We start from the raw sequence: 19,338 nt of genomic DNA, 5'->3' as shown, positions 1-19,338 counted from the left end.
CTCTTTCAGCTATTTTAATAAAGGATCCTTTGGAATTTATCCCCAGCTGATGCTGTTTTGATATTAAAGAGAGTTATAAAATCAGATGCTGTCACTGCTGCTGTGGAGCAGACACAGAAGCTATGTCTTTTTTTTGCCATGAGATGAGATTAAAAGACAACTGTTCAAAGCCATCACAAAGCACTCTAAGACGGACCAAATTCAGAGAACCCTTGGACTGTGGGTTTGGTGTTTTTTGGTTTTTTGTTTTTGTTTTCCCCTTACACCTGTCTGTGAGACACAGCATGCTGCTGCTGCCCTTCCAGAACCCGAGTTGCAAAGAGAAAGTCCAAAAGACTCTAAATGAAAACCTCCATGCTGTTGAGGGTGGGACCATGCTGGCAGCCTGTCTGCAGCCTCCACGTCACAGGAGATCCTGTCACTGGTGGAAATGTCACCCTCAGCAAACATAGTGTGCTTCACAAAGGCCTCCACTCTCCGAGTTAGAAACCTTCCACGTATAAACAAAGTGTTTCCAGAACCTTCGGAAAGCTGGATGTGGGTGAGGTACTCAAAGAGTGGTGCTTATGTCAGTGACCTTGGCTCCCATTCTGAATCGTGGCCATACTTGGAAGGTTTCTCTGAAGTTCTGAGCAAGGCCACTCCATTCCAGAAAACCCTGTGGCCTCCACCTTCCTTCCCCATTTCTAGAAAAGTGTTGGTTCACCGTAGCCCCCAGAGCTTAGCAACCAGCTCCAAATCTAGATATGTCCAGCCAGAAACCTCAACTCTGTTTCTCACCATCTTCTCAAGATGATATCATTACATCCCTGGAAAGTGTCCAGGAGCCTATGGAACTTGGTGAGGTCAAAGTCACCACAACATGGCCACCGTATCCCCCACCTTTTGGTCTAGTTTCCTACTAAAGACCTGCTTGGATCAAAGATGTGACTCCCCCAACTCAGAAGCAACCTTCCTTCAACATATTGTGATTTCTGGGGAGAGAGGTCCCGTGGGATTCGATGGCCTCCATATCACATCGGTTGTTGAGCCCCTCCTGCTTTTATTCCTTTTGTCCAAACTGTGGAAGCTGAACTGGTGATGATGATAAATGTGTGGCCATCTCTGTTGCCATTCGGTGCTCGAGGGACAAATGGCTCCTCAATGCAGTGACTATCTTGAAATCATGTGAGCCAAAAAGTTGACAACCAGAAACAAAACAAAAAATAATAATAATGTTCCGGAATTTCTCACTCTCATGCACCCAGCCAGGCTGCACACAGTAGACATCAGACAGGCCCTGGAAAGCCCCTTTTCCACACATAACCCTGGCTATGCATCAAGAAGTTTTCCACTGTATACATTTTTATCCAGAGGAGGGTATTTTTATATTTTGACACTAGGGAACCATGATGAGAGTTTCCAGAAAAAATCCATTCTGGGACAAATGAAGCCTGTCTCGGCCTCTGCCACCTCCGTTGCCACACACAAACAGAGGGAGACCCTGCCACTTTTCATCTTAAAACTACAGGTTGAGGTGATCCATGCCATACATCGATGTGACTCAGCAGAGTTCACCGTGGCTTTAGTGTGACAGGATTTGGTATGACCTTTGCACACAAAAACAAATGCAGAAGCCCACGGACCTGCAAACAGATCCATCCAGTTCACATCCTACAACGGTTTAAAACTAGAAAACACACACACACAAACTGTTTCTATGAGAGATTGATGAACTTTGTCTAAAATTTTACAAAAGGGACACGACACATTCTGTAAACACGTCCCTAAATACAGAATTGTATAATAATCCTGGGTGTCCCCATTTGTTCTGGAGCTGGGGTGCAAGATGGGTACAGAGTTGACCCTCAGGGGTGTCATACAAAATGAGGGTTTTTTAAGTTTTTGTTTTGTGGGGTTTTGGTGGTGGTGTATTTTGTTTTGTTGCTTTTGGGGAGGGGGTTGAGAAAAGGTTTCTCTGTGTAACAGCCCTAGCTGTCCTGGAACTCACTCTGTAGACCAGGCTGGCCTCAAACTCACAGAGATCCACCTTCCTCTGCCTCCCAAGTGCTGGGATTAAAGGTGTGAACAATTGTTTTGTCTTTTAAGACAAGGTCTCACTATATAGCCTCGATGGCCTGGAACACACAGAGATCTGCCTGCCTCTGCCTCCTGAGTGCTGGGGTTAATTTCTTCATTATTATTAGGATTTGTGTTGTGTGTGAGTGTGGATACGTGTGCAGAGATCAGAGAGCAACTTACCAGGGTTGATTATCTCTGTGGGTTCCAGGGAATCAAACTTGAGCCATGAGGCTTGCATGGTTGAGCGTCTTTACCTGGTGAGCTGCTTCACCAGCTCAAAATCATATATTTAAAGATTAGGGTGATTTGATTGCTTGTTTGTTTATATATTTATCAAGACAGGGTCTCACTGTATAGCTCTGGCTAGCCTAGAACTGCCTGTGTAGACCAGGCTGGCCTGGAACTCAGAAATCTGACTGCCTCTGCCTCCTGAGCAATAGGATTAAAGGCATGTACCATCACCATAGGCTACATGATTTGGTTTTGAGAGAGTCTTATGAGACCCAAGCTGCCCTCAGACTCACTTTGTAGTGATGGTTGACTTTGAACTAGTCTTCCCTTCTGAGTGCTGGGATTATAGGCATACACCACCATACCCAGCAAATACTGTTGTTTTTTTTTAATTGAGTACCAGCAATCAATGGGGGGTGTCCCTTAAGTAATGCCAATACCAACTTCTGAAAACTATGGCTGTACCAGGCCACCATCTGTTGTGACAACGGCTATCTGAGGAATGGTGTCCCTTGCCAATGGCCTGAATGGGTACTATAGCATCTGGTTGGTAACAGAGTGTAGGATCCCAGCTGCTCTGAAGACAACCTGGGACTGGAAGCCCCAGTGTGGCCTAAAGGATGGGAGGTTGGACTCTGGGGCCTGGGACAAGGGGTCAAGATTGGATCTTGCTTTTATACCACAACTCTCAGCCAGTGTATAAATGGAGTGGGGAGTCAGTCTATACCAAAAGACCCTTCCCCAGACCAGCACAGCCCTGCCCACTCCCAGATAGTAATACAGGCTTCAGTTTCCACATCTGTAAAGTGGGGTGTTGCAACAATGAATCATAGTGCATTCTGGGGTGGTGTTTTGGAATAGTGTGGAGCACGGGTACACCTGTCCAGTGCCTGAACCAGGAGCTTGACAACCATGTGACTGTCGTCTGAAGGTGGGGGGGGGGGTCATCTTGTCTCGTGCTTTAACAATCACTCATCCATGAACCAGAGCCATGTGCATCGGCTCAGATGGTTCACTGGTAAACCCTTCTACAACCCCTGGTTTCCACACATCCTCCTGGGGGAGGGCTCTGACTCATTATCCCCACTGTGGCTAGGAGAACTTGCTTGAATCCCAAAGGCTGGCTCCCAGGCAGCACAGGATGGGGGTAGGGACGCAATAATGGGAGTAGTCCCATGAAGGGTGACCTTGCAGGCTGGCCCAGGTGTCTCTGAGTCAGGGAGCCAGACTGCCTGGTTTCCATACCAGCCCCACTTCTGAGAGCTTTGTGTACGTGAGAGAATGCCAGAACCTCTCCATGCCTCAGTTTCCCCAGCTGTAAAGTGGGGATGGCTATACATTTCCTAACCGGGTAGCTAGCTGTGAATTGCCAATTACTGGAGACTGCCATTCTAGTCCCAGGTCACCACCCTTAGGAAAGTTGAGTTTGATAGGACAAGGTGATGTATTCCTACTCAAGAAGCTCAGGTGCAGGGATTCGTGAGTTTAGCCATTTGGGAACAGCCTGGACAACACAGTAATACTTGCTTGAAAATTCAAAACAAAAATAAAACCTAGTCAAATATCCATATCCTGGGGCCCCTTCAGGGAATGCAGGTCTGCTCTGTCAGGTGAGGCCCTAAATGAGCTAGTGTCTTATCAGCTCTGGGGACTGCGGTTCCTTTGTGAATCACCAGTATTGACATCATGTCAGCTGTCCCTTGCCCCTAAGTAGAAAATTATAGGAAAATAACAAACTACAGAATTCTGAGCTGGGGGAGGGAAAGCAGAGGGATCAGCATGGACTGAAAAACCTGGAGACCTTCCTGGAGGAAGCTGGTTTGCAAAACAGAGCAGTGAGCTGAATGGGGGGTGAGCTGACACAGGTTCATCTAGCTAGCATTTATTTAGTGACTACTGCATGTTCTGTGCCTTGGTAGAGGAAGGAAGGGCATGAGACATGGGGCCAGAAGTTCTTCATGGAGAGGAGGACACCATTACAAAATGAACTATGACAAGCGATAGAAAGGGGTCCAGGGAGAAGCAAATGAAAAAGGTATGGTGGGGCTAAGGACCCACCAGGAAGTGGCCAAAGGAGCCTACAGGTGAAGGGGAGCATGGGAAGGAGAGAGACCTGACTGAGAAGCTCCATGGGGTACGATGGAAAGCATGCTTCTCCTGAGGGTACTGGGGAGCTACAGCAGGCATGAGGCAGGGGATGTTGCATTTGGATCTGCACTTTTAGCTAGGTGAGTCCATTTGCCTGCCCTGACTCGCTCCCCCACCTCCTTTCTCCTGGTTTAGCACCTTCCATTCCATTCTGTGAGGAACCCCAATGAATAACTATAAGCTCCCTCACCTCCCTCATCCCCCCATCAGCTGGGTCCATCTTTCTTTCTTTCCTTTTTTTTTTTTTTTTTTTTTTTTTTGAGACAGGGTTTCTCTATTCAGCCTTGGTTGTCTTGGAACTTGCTCTGTAGACCAGGTTGGCCTCCCGAGTGCTGGAACTAAAGGCATGTATGTGTGCCACCACTGCCCTGGCCCTCTACAGCCTTGGTGGGGTTAGTTACTATAGAAACCAGGCCTTCACAGTACCCAGATGCTGAAGCCACCCCAAGACCCAAGAGCAGTAGGGCTGGGCAGAAGTGACCTTGTCCAAGGTGACCCACTGGGAGCTAGCCTGTGAACCTACCTACTGTGAGGCACCCACAGGCCAGCTGAATAGCCAGGCAGCCAGGCCTGTGTTGGTTTCTCCCTCATCAGGTACCTAGGACTCCATTTCCTCGTCTGTGAAATAGCTGTGACTGGAGACCAGTGCTTGAATGCTCTGGCTACAGGTACTGTATGAAGCAGCCCACCTTTGGTGGCTCCCAGCCCTGAATGCTTCTCTCCTGCAGCCTTGAGGCATGAGTCTGAGGCCGGCAGCCTTCCTGTTGCCTTAAAGTTCCAACCCCGTGGGCCCAGGGTGGGGATGACAGGTTACCAGGCAAGCAAGGCTCTGGAAGCACTCAGCCAGCCACCCAGTGTGGCTGCCCCTCTCTTCACCACCCTAAATCTGGATATCACAGCCATCCTCATCCGTTGAGATCACAGGCCCACAGGTACGCATGCCCACCATCCCCTCTACATAGATCTGAGGTTTGCCTGCATGTGGCTGTCGTAAATAGTGTCACTGTGAACAAATATGCACACCGAGACCCTCATCAGGCTTGGACCCTTTCCCATTTCTCATCCCTCCCAACCCTCAGGTGGCTGCGGCCTGCCCACATGTCAATCATCTGCCCATCTTTTCTTAAGCCCTGCGGTCCTCCATGTACTTCCTGAGGGTACCACCAGCCACTGGGTCAGAGGCTGACGTCCCAGCTGACGCTCCAGCTGTGTGGCCTTAGCAACCTCTTTGAGCCTCCATTCCCCCCCCCCCCTTACAAGATGAGGCCAGTGTCTTCCCTAGAAGGTGATGGGACTGCCTGGTTGAAGGACACACAGTCATCTCCTTTCTAGGGCCCATGAGGTATATCAACTGTGGATTCTATGAGAAGGAAAAAATACAAGCAGTCATTACTTAGCCAGCTTTTATTTTGGCCCTCGTACCCTGTCCATGACTGACATCTCTTAGCCCTAGAATCAGCTGGACTTGATCTTTGTGCTTTGGGAAAAGCGGGCCTCTCTCCCCCTGCCCTCACCTTCTGCCCCGTACCTTTAGAGTTTGTAAACCCAGACTAGAGTCTATGCCTCAGCCCTCCAGCAATAAATCCTGAGCCCCACCCAGTGGGAGAGTGAAAAGACAGGGACCAAGTCCCCAGAGGCACCTGTGCAGACAGCAGAGTTCAGGGGACAGAGTAAGAGGTAAAGGCCAAGTCAGCTAGGCGTCAGTGTGTCTCCTGCTAGGGCTGGGCACCCTGGGGACAATACTATCCAGCCAGCCAACAGTAACAAGGAGAGGAGTACGAATACTAATCTTCACTGCTGAAAAAAGAAAATGCAATACCTTATATACTTCAAAGTAAAATCCACAGACAAGCCTTGGCCCCTGAGCCAGCAGGGAGCCAAGAGGCCCTGGTGGCAGATGCACCTTCAGAACCCCAACCCAAGGCCTCCCAGGACAGAGGATCAGGGCCAGGGTGAAATCTGTCCATCTGATACAGAAATTGGAGTGACAGTGTCCTCCAGTCCCCAGGGCAGGGCACTGAAGAGGACTGTAAACAAGACCCAGGTGGGGCAGGTTGTCCCACCCAACACTGGAAGAGAGCCAGCACTGTGGTGAGAATGGACCCAGCAGAGAGGGCCCACTGGCTATCTGGGTGGCAGGGAGCAGTGCCTGGGCTCTCCCCCTGCAGGCATGGAATCAGTGGAGGTGTCTGTCTCCTCCAGGTGAGCCTTCGAGGAAGCTAGGCCACAGCCCGGGATTGGAGGTCAGGTGGCTCTCAAAGGCCCTGCAGGGCCAAGGCCGGGCAAAGTCCTGCCTCAGCTGGTTTCAAGCCAGGGGACTTGGAGACCTATCCAAGCTCCACCTTCTACCTGCTACTTCAGGCCCATGTGAGCAGCCCAGGAAGCAGCTACCAGGCCCAGGCCTCCTGATCCCTGTGAGGCCCAGCACCAGGTAGACCCTGGGCCCCATGGGCCTGTCTGTGGCCAGCTCCAGGGCTGTCCTGGGGCAGAGTTCTCTAGAAACCAGTTCCTTGAGCTCTTGAAGCATGTTGAGGTCCCAGGTTCTTCTTAGCAGTAATTGCCACTGACCCCAGAGGTCTGGTCTTCTAGGTCACATGTCCTGTGTCCCCTGAAAGCCCGGCTTGAGTACAATCAGAACTGTACTTAGGATCTTCTGAACTCAGGCTTCCCTCACAGCCAGTAGGCCCCTTAAGGCTGGTCCTGGGTATGAGTCCCACCAGAGCTAGAACGATGCCAGACCTCCAGGCCAGCTAGGCCAGCCTGGCCTCCACGCCACTGGCTCCTGAGGGCCCGCACCTCCCGTCCATAGTGCTCATGTAGCTGGGCGAAGGATGCCAAGGGCCTGTTGGGTGCAGAGGCCCTTCGACGGGGTGGGAGCGGTGGGCGCTTCGGGGCTGCAGTGGGTTGTTCGGGCAGCGCGCTCCATACTGCCCGGCCATTCTCCTTGGGTCTCGGGTTCGAGATTGGATTTGGGTTGGCAGACAAGGTGTTGGCAGGGCTTCCCTCCCGCATGGCTGCCAGCTGCTGCTCCAACTCACGAACCACCAAGCGCAGGTAGTGGAAGCTGGCTCGAGACAGGGCCTTCACCCATCCCTCCAGGGCTGCCTGGCTGTCGGCTGCCAGCACATAGGACCGAGAACGACCACCGGCAAAGCGCACAGCGAAGGCAAACTCTTCCCGGGCATCCACCAGCTCCACCGTGCAACCCTCCAACAGGATGACACCCAGCGGCTCTCGGCTCGCCTCCGACTCAAAGTAGAAGAGCATGTTGCCACGAAGCACAAACCAGCGCCGGTGGGAGCCTGCCCCGCGCCCACCACGCTTGTGCAGGAAGCCAGCATTGTCCACCGGTGCATCACAGGTCGCGTAGAAGGCGAGGCTTCGCTCATTCAGCTTCATGGCCGCACGGCCTGTGTTTGTCCCCTGCACCAGAGCTGATGTTACTCCTAACATCACCACTTCCGGGGCCACCAGCCATCACCTTCTACCACACCCACCCCAGGCCCCCAGTAAACACAAGGAGACAAGACTCGAACCCAAGTCTCACATGGACACTCCGAGCCCTCCCGCTGCCATTGGACTCAGGAAAGAACATTAGGCATTCAGAACTCTCTGGACACTTAGCACAGGTTATCGTCATTCGGCAATGGTTGCCTCCATGTGCAGTTGGGGAAACAGAGGCACATGAAGGAAACAGCCACAAAGCCAAGGTCACAAAACAAGTTGGCTAGAGCATCTTTGCTGGTCCCTGGAGGTCCCAGCCCTGTGACTCAGCCTTGGTTTGTCTGGTGAGAGTGGGAGCCATGAAGAAGAGCATGGCAGGGACAGTGAACACAAAGGCCCTGTGGTGAAAAACTACTGCTGTGAGGGACGAGGGTCAGAGGAGGGGAGGAGAGGAGGAAAACACACTCAGAGCGGTGAAGCAACTGTTAGAAAATAACCTAGATAAAAAACAGGCTCGGCCCAGTCTGACAGGGAGGGAGGGACAGAGCACTCGAACACATACCTCCCAAAAAGTACACACGGGGCAGTGGTAGGTAGAAGGACTTATAGGGAGGTGTCACACAGGTTACTAGTGTGGCCAGTTGGAGGAGGTCCCCCTGTGTCCGCCCCCACCCCACCCACCCCCACCCCCCACCCCCGCCTGGCCTTGCTCTCAGATGGCAGCCATACTTTTCAAGAGACATATGCAAAGAGCCTGGAATGCAGTAGGCTCTCAGCTAATGTCCACCCCTTCTGCTTGAGTGGCAGGCACTTACCGGAAGTCGGGAAAAATAAGGTCTGGGTGGTGGCTGGCTCTGTGGGGCCAGGCTGTGCCACCTGACAGGTGGAAGGAGAAACGGCTGCCAAACAACACAACGTATTTTCATGCCACCTACACTGCAGCCAGGGACAGCTTCCTGCTGAGCTAGAGACTGAGACCTTCTTGTCCCAACAGAGCGAGGGGGCTGGGGTGTCAGCCCCTGAAGGCTGCAGTGTATTTTAGTGCTCACTCTGCCTCCCTGTGCTGTATGGCTTCTTATATCAGCTGTCCCCGCCCTCACCCCCCTGCCCCATCTTTTGAGACAGGGTTTCTTTGTATAGCCCTGGCTGTCCTGAAACTCACTCTATAGACCAGGCTGGCCTCAAACTCAGAGATCTGCCTGCCTCTGCCTCCCCAGTGCTGAGATTAAAGGCCACCCTCTCTAAGCCTGTTTTCTCTCTGCATAACTAACTGATTTGTGCATCCTTTCCTAAACAGTTCCTCATGCCCACCGTGCTCTGCTCACTGGGTTCACAGGTCAGCTCAGTTCCCAGGTTGGGTCACCTCCATGCACACAGTCAGCCTCTCTGGACCTCTAGTTCTTCATCTATAAAATGAGAACAAAACTGTCTAAGTCAAGATTATGGCAATGAGACCGGGATCCAGGGAATCAGGCCCTCTGCCACAGTTGCTGTTAACAGAGTACTTGGCCTCCCTCTAGTCGGTTCTGTCTCAGTGAATAACCCCTGGTGTCCCTCTCGCCTCCACATCTAATCACTGAGGCCAGGTGATTCCCCCTGCCCTCTCCCCACTTCCACCACTGCCCCTCCCCCACTCAGTCTTCCAAAGCCATAGCATTTTAACTCCCTTATCTCTAGGTCTATGTTTGCTAGAGCCACTGCAGGAGGCTCTACAGCTGTCTCCTGCCTTCACCTTTGCCCCTTCCTATCTTGCCGTCTCAAGGTAAGAACACCTCCCTAGGGCCCTCCTCCCCTGAGCCCACAAAGGTACCCTTATCTCTGTAACTTCTACCCACTTCACAGCTCCTCCCCACTATCTCAGCTCCTTTCCCAACCTCTGCCTGCCTTTGTCACCAGACCTCAGCCACTCTGGCTTCCTTTCTGTCCCTCAAATGCACCAGACACTTTTTGCCCTGGCTGTTACTCTCTGCCTGGGGTGTCCTTCACTACCACAAGGCAGGCTTTCACCACTGGGGGGGGGGGCAATCCTCCAACCACAATTCTACTACTGCATCCCAGCTGGAAATTACCTGGATCATTCATGCCTGCTCCAGGAGGGGAGGGTTTTTCTGTCTGGATTTGAAAGCCCAGTGTGTAGCAGGTACTCTTGGGAGCCTACAGGACAAAGCAAACCTTTGTCAACATGACAGCGCCGTGACAAGGGGTGGTCCCCATCATATGTTCATGATGGAAAAACTGACCTGGCCAAGAACAGGGTTCAGAGGAAACAGGCACTAACCTTGGGGCCATTCTATCCCACTAAGACTGACAAAAACTTGCCCATCAGCCACTCACCCTGACTGCTCAGATGGGGCCACCCTAGCCCAAAGTCACTGGCAGACAAAAAGGCCAGCCAGGTCCCTGAACTTTGCCTGCTCCAGCTAAGCAAAGAAAATGAGGCTGAGACACAGGCTCTAGCTCCCAGTCCCACCCCACCTGGAGCAACTGCTCCCCATTTTCCAACCACCCTGCTCTCCCTCAAGTTCAGAGCGCACTAATGAATCAACAGGGTCTAGGCACGATGCTTTAGGAACCAAATTCCTGTCCAAGTTGGTCCAGGGTGGAAGACCAGTCACCACCACTTCCCAAACCTCAGTTGCCTCAGTGGGCTCCAAGGAGGCTCAGAAGATGATAATACAGAAAGTCTGTGACAAACTATAGGGAAAGTATTCTAAAGTAGGCATAGCACCCAACGTGGTGGCTCACACCTGTCATTCCAGCACATGGAAGGTAGAGGCTAGCCTGAGCTACATAGCAAGACCCTGTTTAAAAACAAAACAAACAAGCAAACAAAAAAGGCACATGCCGCATACTTTTGATCCCAGCAAAGGCAGGTGGGATCTCTGTGAGTTAGAGGCCAGCCAGTTCTACATACCTGAGCTACACAGTCTCAAGACCCTGTCTCAAAAACAAAACAAAACAAAACCCATAAAAATGGTAGGGCTGGCAAAACAGTTCAGCGGATAAAAAGACGCTTGCCGCCAAGTCTTCTGACCTGAGTTCAATGACCAGAAACCACATGGTAGTAGCAAAGAATCGACTCCTGCAAGTTGTCCTCCGACCTCCACACACATAAATAAAAATAAATATCAAAAATTTAGGACGAGTGACGGGTCCACCATTCGAGGGGTTATGGCTGGCTCCAGAGCTAGGACTCGAGGGAAACTGAGGCAGGGCACCACCGCAGAACCGCAAGCCTGGACTGTGTGCGGCCGGGCCGCGATGGAGGCCGCGGGCGGGTCCCGTGCGATGGCCTCCCGGATCCCATCCTCCTCCCCGTCCCCGCCCGCCCGCCCGGTCCCACCTGGCTGCGGGTCTCGCGCCACAGTCTATCCGTCCCATGGCCCGGAACCGCTTGATGGACGGCGGCGAGAGAGCGCGCTTTGTCTCCCCGCGGCCGAGCTGCGGCGACCCGCGGGCGCCCCTTTAACCCTGAGCGGCCCCGCCCTGGAGGGGCCCGCCCTGAACCGTACACGCCCACCCATTGGCCAGTCCCCACAGGCCCCGCCTCCGGATTTGCCACGCCCCCACGCGCCAGCCTGGAAACCACTCTTAAAGGGACCTTGCTGGTGTCAGGCGTCGCCAGAGTTCTGTCCAAGAAAAAACGGAGGGTTTGAGCCGAGCAAAAACTAGTGCAGTTTCAGAAGGTAACGCAAAGCTTACGAGAAGGCTCAGCGGGCAAAGACGCTTGCCGCCAAATCTGAGGACCTGAGTTCAATCTCTGGGACCTACAATGTACAAGGCACCAGAGAACTGACTCCCACAAGTTGCTTTCTGACCTCCACAAGTGAACACTATGTGTTCACACACAAACACCCACAAAAACGTAAAAAGAGCTGTGTGTGCTGGTGCAGACCTTTAATCCCACCACTCAGGAGCCAGAGACAAGTGGATTTCTTTGAGTTCAAGGCCAGCCTGGTCTACATATCCAGTTCCAGGCTAGCTGGGACTCCCATAAGGAGACCTTGTTCTTAAACGAATAAATAAATAAATAAATAAATAAAGTTTAACCCATGGTTACAAAACACAGGTCTGTTTTGTAAATGTGCAGGACACCAAGCCATCTGCATGCTTGTCCCAGGGGTGACGGAAAGTTCTGGAAGTGAGCAGAGTTGGAGGTCCACCGAACCACTACACCTCTGTGTGCTGTCCCAACAGTAACTCAGCATCTCTGGGCTTCCAAGTCTTGTCCGTAAAATATAAAGACAAGTGTAATATTCACAGGGTGTGACCCAACTGCAGGCGTTCTCAGTTAGTAGAAATTGCTAGAGTTTCCTCCTCTTCCCAAAATAACACAGTTCCACCTCCCAGAATCCTTCACTTCCTGTTCTTTCTGCCTCCTCCTCACTTCCTTCTACCTTCCTACCCTGGGACCTCCTAGCCTGAGGACAAGAACAAAACAGGACTGACGAGGATCCCTGCTTCATTTCACATCCTCTCACCAGCACCTACTGTGTGCAGCCTGACCCAGAGAGAAATAGGCAGGAGTCAATCAATAAACAGTTCTAAAAGTGTGTGGTGTGAGGAAAAGAATCGGCAAGAGTGGGAGGGAGGGCAGTGGTAAGACAAATTCTCAGGAACTGCCACTGAGGAGCAATGACTTAGCAGGATGTGTGAGAGTCTTGGGAGACCTGCAGGAAGGGTGTCCCCCAAATAGCAAATCCACCTGGCCCAGAGCAGGCAGGCTGCAAGTGGAGGAAAAAGAAGTTAGGGCTGTGGGCTTTTACTAGACCACATTGCATGGGACCCTGTGAAATTGGGGAAAACTTTGCTTTCAGGCATGCATGGTAGCACACACTTGTAATTTCAGCAGTTGGGAGGTGGAGGCAGAAGGATAGCTGCAAAGCAAAAAGTACATAGCAAGACCCTGTCTCAAAAAAAAAAAAAAATGTAGTAGACCAGGTTGTCCTCGAACTCACAGAGAGCATCTTGTCTGCCTCCCAACTTGGGGGGACTGACATCATGCATTATGATGCCTGGCCTGTGGAGGACTTTGATCTGGGATGCAATCTTTAGGGGACTGTAGGGCAAGGGGAAAGACTTGGAGGCCAAGCATGAGCCTTCTGCAGTGATCTGAGCAAGTTGTGATGGCAACTTTGAGGACAATGGGACAGCAGAAGTGGGGAGTGGGTAAATTTCATGTCTGTTTTTGAGATGTATGCACAGTTTGTTGATGCCTTCTGTGTGGAGTATGAGACTCAGAAAAGGAGTTAAAATGGGCCTGAGTAATGGATACAATGGGAGAGCCTGGAAGGGAATTAGGAGTCTAGGGTAGCTGTCACCAGACAGAACTGGAGCAGGCAGGGATCCATGGTGAAAAATAAAGCCCACTCTACCTCACACTACAGACTGACGCTGATGCCAAACAGACTTCAACATGAGAGCGGCCCTGGAAAATCTCCAGGGGCCTAAAGGTGGAGTCCACTGGCGTGCATGAGGCCCTGGTGGGATCCCCAGGCAGGGAGGGATGGCCCAGCCTTCCTGAGGGAGGAAAGAAAAAAGGGAGTCCTTACTGTTCAATCAATAGTCAGTTGTTGATCAGTCGTCAGTGGTCCTCAATCTGTCCTGTCAGTCAGTAGTCACTAAGTCTGCCATCTGAAGTCCTCAGTCATCACTCAGTCGTCCTATAGTCATCACTCTGCCTGTCATCGTCAGTCGTCAGTCAGTCTACAGGTCAGCTGTCAGTGTTCAGAAGTCAGTCATCAGTCAGTCTAATCTCACCCTAGACTGCATGTGTGAGGCCCCAGGATCAGTTCCCAGCACCACCATAAAAGGGAGACTTAGCCCCCACTCCCCAGCCCTAGCAGAGCTCAATGTTCTGTCTCTATGGATTTCACATGTGAATTTGCAGACTCCGCATCATCCATTCCTCTCCATCCATTTCGCCCTCCAGGGCTCAAGGCCAGTTCATGCAGCAGCTGAAGTTGGCATCCATCCTTTTCACGACTGAGTAACAGCTCATCATTGACACAGAATGCATTTTGCTTATCTGCCCATCTACTTAGGGGTCTTAGCCTGTCTCTGACCATGAGTAGCCAATACGTTTGTGGCTGGGGTTGAAGATGGGTGGAAGGGATTATGACTCAGGAACACCAGAAAGGGGAATTTGGGAACCTCCACTGGGCTGTGGCCACGGATATGGTTTTGCCTCCAAACCACGTGTCAAATCCAGCATGCCCCCATCTCTGCAGCTACTTCCCCATGTCACCACTGTGATTCCTCTTCAGGGCATCAGGGCCCTTCAATTCTCCTCCTCAGACCCTCTGGGCTCTAGACTCCCTTCTCCACCAGCAGCCGTAGGGCTCCTTTTGAAGCTTGCCTCAGAACAAATCCTGCGGTTCTCTTGGTCAAAGGCATCATGGCTCCTCATCACCTCAGGACCAAGTCCAGAGTGCTCCTGCCAGCCACAATGCCTTCCCCGCACTGGCCCAGGCCACTCCTCCAGCCAACTCGAACACTGTTCCCTTTCTCCCTTCTCCTACCCTCTGCTACCTGCCCTGCCTGTGTTCCAGACCTCTTCCTGTCTGCCGTTCCAGGAGACTCCCCACATCCTCTGAGACGTGGCTGCCCACTCTGATTCCTGAGGCTTCACTGGGCCACACTTCCTCTTAAAGGAGGCAAATGACTCCAGCCCTTTATACTGAGTTCAGTACCTTCCTTCTTTCCAGTCATTCACTCAGCCAGTAACATTTAAAGAACTGCTGTCCCAGGTACTCAGAAAATAAGTTAAAAAACAAAACAAAACATGATAAAGGCCAGGTGGTGGTGGCACACATCTTTAATCCCAGCATTCGGGAGGCAGAGGCAGGTGGATCTCTGTGAGTTTGAGGCCAGCCTGGTCTACAGAGAGTTCCAGGACAGCCAGGGCTACACAGAGAAACCCTGTCAAAAGAGTGTGTGGGGGATGGGACACTCATGTCCTTTCTTGAATGTCCTGCGTTAGAGGCTTTGCAGCCCTATCACCAGATCCTCACAAACACTGAGAGACAATGTCTGGGCTAGTTTTATGTTGATTTGATATGAGCTAGAGTCATCTGAGAGGAGGGAACCATAGTTGAGAAAAATGTCTCCATAAGATCCAGCTGTAGGAGGCCAGGTGGTGGTGGCACTTGCCTTTAGTCCCAGCACTTGGGAGGCAGAGGCAGGTGGATCTCTGTGAGTTCGAGACCAGCCTGGTCTACAAGAGCTAGTACCAGGACAGCCTCCAAGCCACAGAGAACCCCTATCTCCAAAAACGGGAAAAAAAAGCAGGCAGTGGTGGTGCATGCCTTAAGTCTGAAGCACTCAGGAGGCAGATCTCAGTGAGTTTGAGGCCAGCCTGGTCTACAAAGCAAGTTCCAGGATAGCCAGGACTTTTATTACAGAGAAACCATGTCTCCAAAAACCACAAAAAAGAAAGAAAGAGAGAGAGAGAGAGAGAGAGAGAGAGAGAGAGAGAGAGAGAAAGCAGGCTGAGCAAGCCAGTAAGCAGCACCCCTCTATGGCCTCTGCATCAGCTCCTGCCTCCAGGTTCCTGCTCTGCTTGAGTTCCTGCCCTAACTTCTTTTAGTGATGGACTAAGATGTGGCAATGTAAACACAATCAACTGTCCCCTCCCCAGCTTTCTTCTGTTTGTGGTGCTCCACTGCAGCCATAGTGACCCTGTGTAGGACTGGAGGGTGCTATTTGCTCCCTCACTTTATAGATAAGGAGACTGAGGCTTAGGTGGGTCACAGACCCCAGGCTGCTTTCAGAAGCCTGGGCTTTGGGTCACCAGCTTCCAACACTGATCAGCCTGCCATTTTGCCTCCATGTATTCACTGTTGCTATAGTGATTTGTTCCTGAAGTGCTGAGGGTGAACCCAAGGCCCCATTCATACAAGGTGGGCTCTGTAGTACCAGGTTGCACCCCTGAAGCCCCTACACAGCTGTCAAAAGGAATGGAGTGTGACACATTGCTGCAGCATGGATGATCTCTTAAGAGAAAGCAGATGGACATACGAAGGCCATGTATGACTCTGCAACAAGTATCAGCCTCATCCTGGGAACTCGAGGATTCAGAGAGAATAGAATACCAGCTCTGTTTTTCCAGGAAGTCAGGTAAGTGAATGAGTCCTGCATAAGAGACCAGCCTACCCTCTGTCAGAGAAAGCCACACCCCCAGGGAGCTAGGGCCATCTGTAGGTGGAGGTCACACTTCAGGTGGCATTGCAGGGTGTATAGGAGTTTGCCGACCAAAAGAAAGGGAAAGGTAATGGAAAGCATGGCAAAAATTCTGGGAGAAGGAGACAGGAGAAAAGTCTCTTGGCCAGGGCATGGGTGTCCTGTGGTTATGGGTGAAAGATGAGGTTGCTGAGGCTGAGGTAATGGGGAGCTATGGAGGGTTTTAGTCTGTTTGGTGAGCACACCAGATTGGTGCCTTGCAAATAATTGATAATAACAATATAATAGCACTTATTGAGCACTTACTGTGGAACAGACTTCCACATGAAATCTCTGACTCGGTTTTCACTACAGTACAATTGAGTAAAGTATTTATTTACTTATTTGTGGTTTCCTTCTGTTTTGGCAGGGTCTCACTGGGCTGGCCTGTGCTCACTGTGTAGATCAGGCTGGCCTCAGACTCACAGAGATCCACCTCCCTCAACCTCCTGAGTGCAGGGATTAAAGTTGTATACCATCATGCTCTGCTTAGGGTTATTTCTTATCCTTGTTTTTTGGATGAGGAAATGAAGGAGAGAAGATCCTAAGTCGCTTGCTGGGGGCTTGCCCATCTGCTTTACTTGGCACCATGTAACTTGTTCTGTTCATTGTGTTTTCTTCAGAGGAACTTATTCCTATATGAAAGGTGAAAATGAGTGAATTATTCTTCCAGTACCCACAGATACAGACAAAATACCAAAAAAAAAAAAAAAGAAGAAGAAGAAACAGCAACAGACATGCACACACAACAGCAAACGCAGACAGTATCACAGAGAGACAGACAGACAGACTGACAGCGGCAGAGATGCCAAATAATCGATTTTTTTAAAAAAACAACCCCCTAAGAGAGAAGGCCGGCTTGAAACCTTCGTTCTTCACCTTGGTGGCGCTGCAGTCCACGGGGACCAGGTCTCTGGGCCGCAGGCTGCAGCTGCGCGGCCGCTCATGACCAGCAGGAGGCGCGCGAACCTCGTGTCCCCTACTGTCGCCAGGCTACAGTCCAGGAAGCGCGCAGCTCGTGGATTCAGGAGGCGACCCGAGTCTGAGCGGCGGAGCAATTACGGCCTTTAATTACTAGGATTGGAAGTGGATGAGCCTCGCGGGGCCTCAAGGCACTGAGTCACTTCCCCAGTAACCAGATTCCCAGGGCTGGCGGAAGAGGGGGCGGCTTCCCTGCGGCGGGGTGCTGCCCGGGACTGGGCTGAAGCCAAGACCAGAACATACCCGGGGGCCAGCAGGGAGCAGGTTCCTGCTGGCCATTCCACCGCTCTGTGGGTCTTGGCGAGGGAACCTGCGTCTCTGTGCCTCAGTTTCCTCCTCTGCGAAGTGGAGCGTGGCAGCCCCTTCTACATATGGTTGTTAGCCAAGCAAGTTGTGAGTTTGTGGAAAACCTTCAAAATCATTGCCACATGATCTAAGCGAGATGGCCCACACCTGTAAACCCAGAAACTCAGGCACGAGGCTACAAGTTCACAGCCAGCCTGGGCTACTTAGTGAGTTGCAGGACAGCCTAGGCCTCAAAACAAACCTAAGCACACCATTAATTATTCTCCTATAGCTGACTTTATTTCTGGCGCTGGGTACAGTAGATGAGGGAGCCCTGGGCTCTAACGTCACACTCTAGTCGGGAATCCAGAAGGGCTCAGCAGCTGTGTGACTTTGGTCAGGCCACTTGGGCTTCAGTCTTCCTCCTGTGCATAGGACAAATGAACAAACAGCCCTTCCTTCATGGCAGGCATGGCCTTAACCAGGCACACCGAATTCTGAGCAGGAGGCCTGACTAGTCTTGAGCAAGGACTGATGGCAGTTTTCACATGGAAGGGGCAGTGAGCACAGAAAAGGGAACCCTAGCCCTAGAGAGGAAACAGAGGGAAAAGATAGTGCCAGGCCCCTGAGCTCAGCAGATCAGACCCACAACTCAGGAATAAGGCTTAGGAGTTCTGAGTGTCTGGTAGAAAGAGGCCCCAGCTGAAGTGTTAGTTAGGCTAAAGTCAAGGCTGTTTTCCTGAGCCCTTTCAGCCATAGCTGAATCCAGTGTATGAGGAGCAGTTTAGAAGAACACTCTGGGGTCATCTTAAGCTCTGTATTAGCTAGCAATTGCTGTGTAATAGCACTCCCCTCCCACTTTGTGGTTTGCTAGGTAATACTCCTCCACGGTCTCATGGTTTTGATAATTCAGGTGCAGTTTGATCAGTTGTGGCTCAAGGTCACAAAGAAGGTTGAAATCTAAAAACAGAAACTGGGCTTGATAGCTGGACGTTGCCTGTAACACTAGTACTTGGGGAGGCTGTGGCAGGAGGATCAAGAGTTTCAGATCAGGGATACTCTGTCTCAAAAAACATTTAAAATTTAACCTTAAAAAATTCTAGCCAGGTGTAGTGGCGATTGCCTTTAATTCCAGCACTCGGGAAGTAGAGGCAGGCAGATCTCTGTGAGTTTGAGACCAGCCTGGTCTACAGGGTAATCCTCCAGTCTCTGCTGCAGAGGGCTATGATTACAGATGTGAGCCATCATGCTGGGTTGAGCTGTGCATTTTAATTAACATTAGAAATGATAAGTACAAGGTGGTTTTGGAGGCTCACACCTGTGAACCCGTAGCACTGGATGGGCAGAGGCTAGAGGATCAAAAGTTTGAGACCACCTGGGTAACAGAGCAAAACTCTGTCTCAAAACCCAAAACCAAAGCCAACCCTGGCATCATAGGCTGTCATCTCAGGAGGATTAAATGTTCAAGGCCTTCTTGGCTAAGTCTAAGGCTAGGGACATAGCAGTGTGCTAGAAGCCTGGGGCTATGGCTGTGGGTACATTTCAGTCTATAATTTCTCACTCCATTTTTCTTGATACAGTGTCTCACTCACTATGTGGCTCCAGTTAGCCTGGAATTTACTATGTAGACCAGGCTGGCCCCAAATTCCGATTGCCTCTATGACCCAAGTACTGGGGGAGTAAAGGCACTGGGCTTACATGATTTTTCTTCTTTTCTTCTACTTATTATTATTTTGGAGAGTATCTCACCAAACTAACCAGTTTGATGGGGCTAGGCTGGTTGACCTACAAGTCCCATTGGTCCTTGTCTGACTTTTACATGGGTGCTGGGGCTTGAACTCAGGTCCTCATGCTTGCACACCAAGTACTTTGCCTATCGTGCCATCCCCCAGGTCCTATCTGGTTAATGTTTGTTGCTCTTCATATTAACAATATGAACGGCTTGGATCATTGACTTATTAGTACTCC

At 51.2% G+C, this 19,338-nt stretch overlaps 1 protein-coding gene across 7 annotated transcripts; it reads right to left on the bottom strand.

The window, feature by feature from the left end:
- Window positions 1-5,826: 5,826 nt before the first annotated feature.
- On the bottom strand, window positions 5,827-11,370 carry Pheta1 (PH domain containing endocytic trafficking adaptor 1). Of its 7 annotated transcripts, none has more exons than XM_027414068.2 (5): window positions 11,228-11,370; window positions 9,954-10,038; window positions 9,196-9,290; window positions 8,700-8,783; window positions 5,827-7,863 (listed from the first exon to the last, which is right to left on the bottom strand). In XM_027414068.2, exon 5 carries the CDS (start codon window positions 7,837-7,839, stop codon window positions 7,129-7,131), a length of 711 nt encoding a protein of 236 aa, XP_027269869.1. In that variant the 5' UTR covers window positions 7,840-7,863; window positions 8,700-8,783; window positions 9,196-9,290; window positions 9,954-10,038; window positions 11,228-11,370; the 3' UTR covers window positions 5,827-7,128. The 7 variants fall into 7 exon arrangements, with proteins under 7 accessions (XP_027269869.1, XP_027269870.1, XP_027269871.1 ...); XM_027414069.2 differs by having other exon boundaries at window positions 8,700-8,760; XM_027414070.2 differs by having other exon boundaries at window positions 9,210-9,290.
- Between the last annotated feature and the right edge of the window lie 7,968 nt (window positions 11,371-19,338).

Source organism: Cricetulus griseus, chromosome 4, assembly GCF_003668045.3.
Source record: "Cricetulus griseus strain 17A/GY chromosome 4, alternate assembly CriGri-PICRH-1.0, whole genome shotgun sequence".
In the NCBI taxonomy this organism is placed as follows: domain Eukaryota; kingdom Metazoa; phylum Chordata; class Mammalia; order Rodentia; family Cricetidae; genus Cricetulus; species Cricetulus griseus.
Note: the sequence above shows the minus strand (reverse complement) of the source record. Positions and strands in the feature narration are given on the sequence as shown.